Genomic DNA, 3,617 nt, shown 5'->3' with positions numbered 1-3,617 from the left:
CCACACGCCCCTTGGCCCCCCCCCCCCCCAGGTTAGGAGCCCGACAGAGAAGGAGGGATAAGCCCTCTCTCCCACTGTGTTTGGAGAGTGGCCAGGGAAGGACTGGACTGTCTGTCCACCTTCACCACGACAAGTGGGCACAGAAGGGACCGCCAGGCATGGCAATGGGGCTCCCATGCGCCCACGCCCTGTCATCTGCCCCCAGGCCTCACCTGCTGCAGCTTCTTCTGGGTCTCCAGGATGTCCCTTTCCACCTGGTCGGCTTTGGCCTGCACGCGAGAGATGAGCAGGGCCAGCTCCTTGGTGGCAGCTCTGATGGGTGGTGGGGACAGAGGGCAGCGTGGTTGGAAAAGGTCCCTCTATTTCCCTTGGGCAGAGGTCTGCCCACCTGGGTGGTGTCCCTTCCTCCGCCTGCCCCGTCCTGCCCTACAGCCGGGCTCACTGCCCTGGAGGGAGGAGTCCAAGACCTGGGGAGCTCTGGCCTCTCTGTAGGAAGCTCTGTGAGATACCCAGTTCTGGGCGGGGAAGCGCTGCCTCCACAGGAGGGCTCAGAAAATGAGGGTCCCGGGTGTGCGCCGCACAGCGGAGCCAGCCGACCTCCCTGTCCTGGAAGTGTGTCCCCAACCCCGCCTAGCTCCCTGCCGCTCCTTCTGGATGGAGGGCAGGCAGCCCGCAGGGGAGTGAGTGAATCACTGGCTCAGCCCCTAATACCTGAGATGGAATGGCTGGATCTTGGGGAGGGGCAGTTGGGCTGGCTGGGGACAGGGGAGCAGCAGCGTGTCCCCCAGCCCAACTTCCATTCACGCCAACCCTGTCTCCCCACCGCTGCCCTGGGCTCTTCCTGTGCCCAGGCTAACAAGCTTCCAGAGGAGACACACAGCACCGGGGCAGGGGGAAGCCACGAGATTGCCAGCGCACCCCAACCCTTTTCAGATTTAGGGGTTCAGAGCCCAAACTGGGACCCGACTTGCCCCAGGCCACACAGCCAGGAGCAGAGTATGAGCCTGAACCGGGTTGCCAGCGTCCTTTCCCAGCCTCTGTAGGGCGCCTGCTGTGGAACTGAGCTCACTCTGGAGCCCAGAGGCTCGAGCAGACCTAATAAAAGGCAGAGTGGTCTAAGCCCCCTGAGCACAGCACCCTGTGAGGTCACAGTCCTGGGGAAGGTAAACCTTCATGAGCTGGGCCTTAAACCAGGGGGCAAAGGATAAGCCTCCGCCAAGCAGAGGGGCAGTGATGCAAAGACACAGTCTGAAAGAACTCTGACAGACAGTCTGGTTTTTATCTTTCTCCACTACAGCTGTGTGGTCTTGGGCAAATTACTTAATCTCTCTGTGCCTGAGGCTCCTCACCTGTAAAGTAAGGCTCTAGTAATATCTACCTCACCGTGTCATTGTGTTAAGAGAACTGATTCAGCTCAAGCGTCCTGTGCAGAGTCAGCACCCCGTAACTGCTAGTTTTTATTCCTTTAGAATGTAGGCGCTTCGAAGGCAGGGAGGGACCTGTCGGTTCTGTTTACGATGGCATCCCTGGGGCCTAGAACAGTCTTGGCACACAGAAGGTGCTCAATAAATATGTGTTGAACAAGCAGATCGCACATGAGGGGAATGATGAGCCCTCTTGGGGTGGCTGCAGCCAGAGGACAGGGCCCTAGGGACCGAGCTGCCTGGGAGCCTCCCTGGGGACGGGAGCTCTGGGTCCTGAGCCCTGGGAGGAGCACACTCCACCCTGGGCAGGGTCCAGGAGCCCCAGGGAGGACAGCTCACTCCAGTGAGTCTCAACTGCCGTCTTTCCCGTCTGCCGAGAAGCCCAGCCTCAGAGTCGTCACCCTGATCCCTACTGGGGTGATGGGCCTCTCATCTCCACTCCCGCCTCCACACCCAGGACCCCGCGAACCACCACCTCCACCCTGCAGAGGGGACTGATGGCCAGTGAGTGGGAGAAGGCCGGCCAAGTCTGCAGACGGTGCGGCTCTGGAGAGCTGGGCTGGACCCTGCCAGGAGCTGGGGGAACTGAGAGAGGCTCTGAGGATGTCCGGGGCCCACGGGCCCCTCCGCCTTCCCTCCAGCACCCCCTCCACACACCCATAGGGTGAAGGAATCATCTCAACTCCGTAATAAAACTCTCAAGGCCCAAGGCGTGAGCCGGGTGGGGGAAAGCTGCAGCCTGGATGTGGGGGCAGCACAGCCCTGCCTCCGGGAACCCCACCTGCCACCTCTCGGCTTCTCCGGCCTCAGTCCTTCTGCCCACCCTGTGCTGTGCCCAGGTCCCAAGGGTCATCACAATCCAAGCGGAGCCTTGAGGGCAGAGCCATGGACAGGGAGACAGTCCCCCAGCCTCCCAGCAGAGGAAGGCAGCTGCTCAGGCCCCCATCCAGCACGTCTGCAGAGCAGCCTTAACCCGTGGCCCTTAGGACCCCGGAGAATGTGGGGAGCCCCAGGCCATCTCTGGTCTCCTGCCAGGGCTGGAGCTTGGCCTGGGCCGGTGAGAGAGAGTCCAGCCCCAGGCTCTCGGCCTCAGGACACCAAATGCCAGCACTGGGCTGGTCCCAGCTCTGGCCTGCTTCCCCCAGGTGGCTGAAGCACCTGGGTCTGACACCACCCGGGCCCCAGCCCCCTCCCCCGGCCCCACTCACCGGCTGTGCTTGTTGGGGGACCCCTTGGGGGAGCCTTTGGCCAGGGAGGCCTTGGGGGACTCCTTCCCCTGGGAGCCTTTGCTCAGCCCCTTGAACATGGTCGTGAAGGCAGGTGCGGGTTCGGGCTGGACTTGGCCGGTGATGGCAGGCGGGTGGCAGGCAGCAGGTGTGAGTCCTCGCTGGCCGCTCAGCTGGGCTCTGGCGAGGTGGGGCGGCCGGGCACTGGGCAGGTGGTTTTTGTGCGGCCCCTCCCTGCAGGTGAGGCAGGCCAGTGGCCAGGGCTGTGCGCATGCACCCACGCTTGCCCACACCCCACTCACGCCTGCTCCTGCACAACCAGTTTGGGAGGAAAGGGCACAGCCCAGAGGGCGGGGCGCCCGAGCCTCCCCGACTCTCAGAGGAGGTTTGGACTTGTTACTCAGAGGAGGTTTGGACTTGTTACACTCACACGCCCAGAGCCAGAGGGAGTCGGCAGAGATCACACCCAGATGCGGAAATCGCGGGGCCCAGGAGGGACAGGGCTCCAGACAGACGTGCGTGCATATGCACGCGCAGGCTCAGGGACCCAGGCGACCTTAGAGCTTGGGCTCCAGGTTAATAAACACCTCCAGCCAACACAGTGCTGTCAGGCACGCCCCTGCCCACGGCTCTCAGCCTGCCGGGGCCAGGGGTGGGGTGGGGGGCGCTGCTCCCTGCCAGCTCAGGGTGGGTGGGAGGCCCCGGGCTCTCTGCTCACCACCAGGGCGTCCAGGTCTCTGTTCCACGTCCTCCACCGACATGATGGGGCAGCCAGGGGGCATTCACCCCTGGCAACTGGCACGAGGTACATTTTAAAAGTGGACACCACCCAGCCGGCTCCCCAGAGCACCAGCCCACAGTCCTGCAGCCCACTTTTCCTGGTGGACTAGTTATCCCATCTGTCCATGGCTCCGGGTCCAGATACAGTCAGATGCGCATTGCTGGGATCCTTGGAAGTTGGGGCCGG

At 63.0% G+C, this 3,617-nt stretch overlaps 1 protein-coding gene across 2 annotated transcripts in view; it reads right to left on the bottom strand.

Moving 5' to 3' along the window:
- The window catches only part of EVPL (envoplakin), a 17,035-nt gene extending 14,068 nt beyond the window's left edge, over positions 1-2,967 (bottom strand). Inside the window, exons 1-2 of one of the 2 annotated variants that reach the window (XM_007454325.1) lie at positions 2,633-2,967; positions 213-312 (exon numbers count right to left, since the gene is read on the bottom strand). In XM_007454325.1, the coding sequence (XP_007454387.1) occupies positions 213-312; positions 2,633-2,730 (198 nt within the window). In that variant the 5' untranslated portion in view covers positions 2,731-2,967. The remainder of the gene's footprint in view (positions 1-212; positions 313-2,632) is intronic. The other variant, XM_007454324.1, reaches the window with a different exon arrangement.
- Between the last annotated feature and the right edge of the window lie 650 nt (positions 2,968-3,617).

Source organism: Lipotes vexillifer, unplaced genomic scaffold, assembly GCF_000442215.2.
Source record: "Lipotes vexillifer unplaced genomic scaffold, Lipotes_vexillifer_v1.1 scaffold518, whole genome shotgun sequence".
Taxonomy (NCBI): Eukaryota; Metazoa; Chordata; class Mammalia; order Artiodactyla; family Lipotidae; genus Lipotes; species Lipotes vexillifer.
This window is presented reverse-complemented; position numbering and strand designations above follow the sequence as displayed.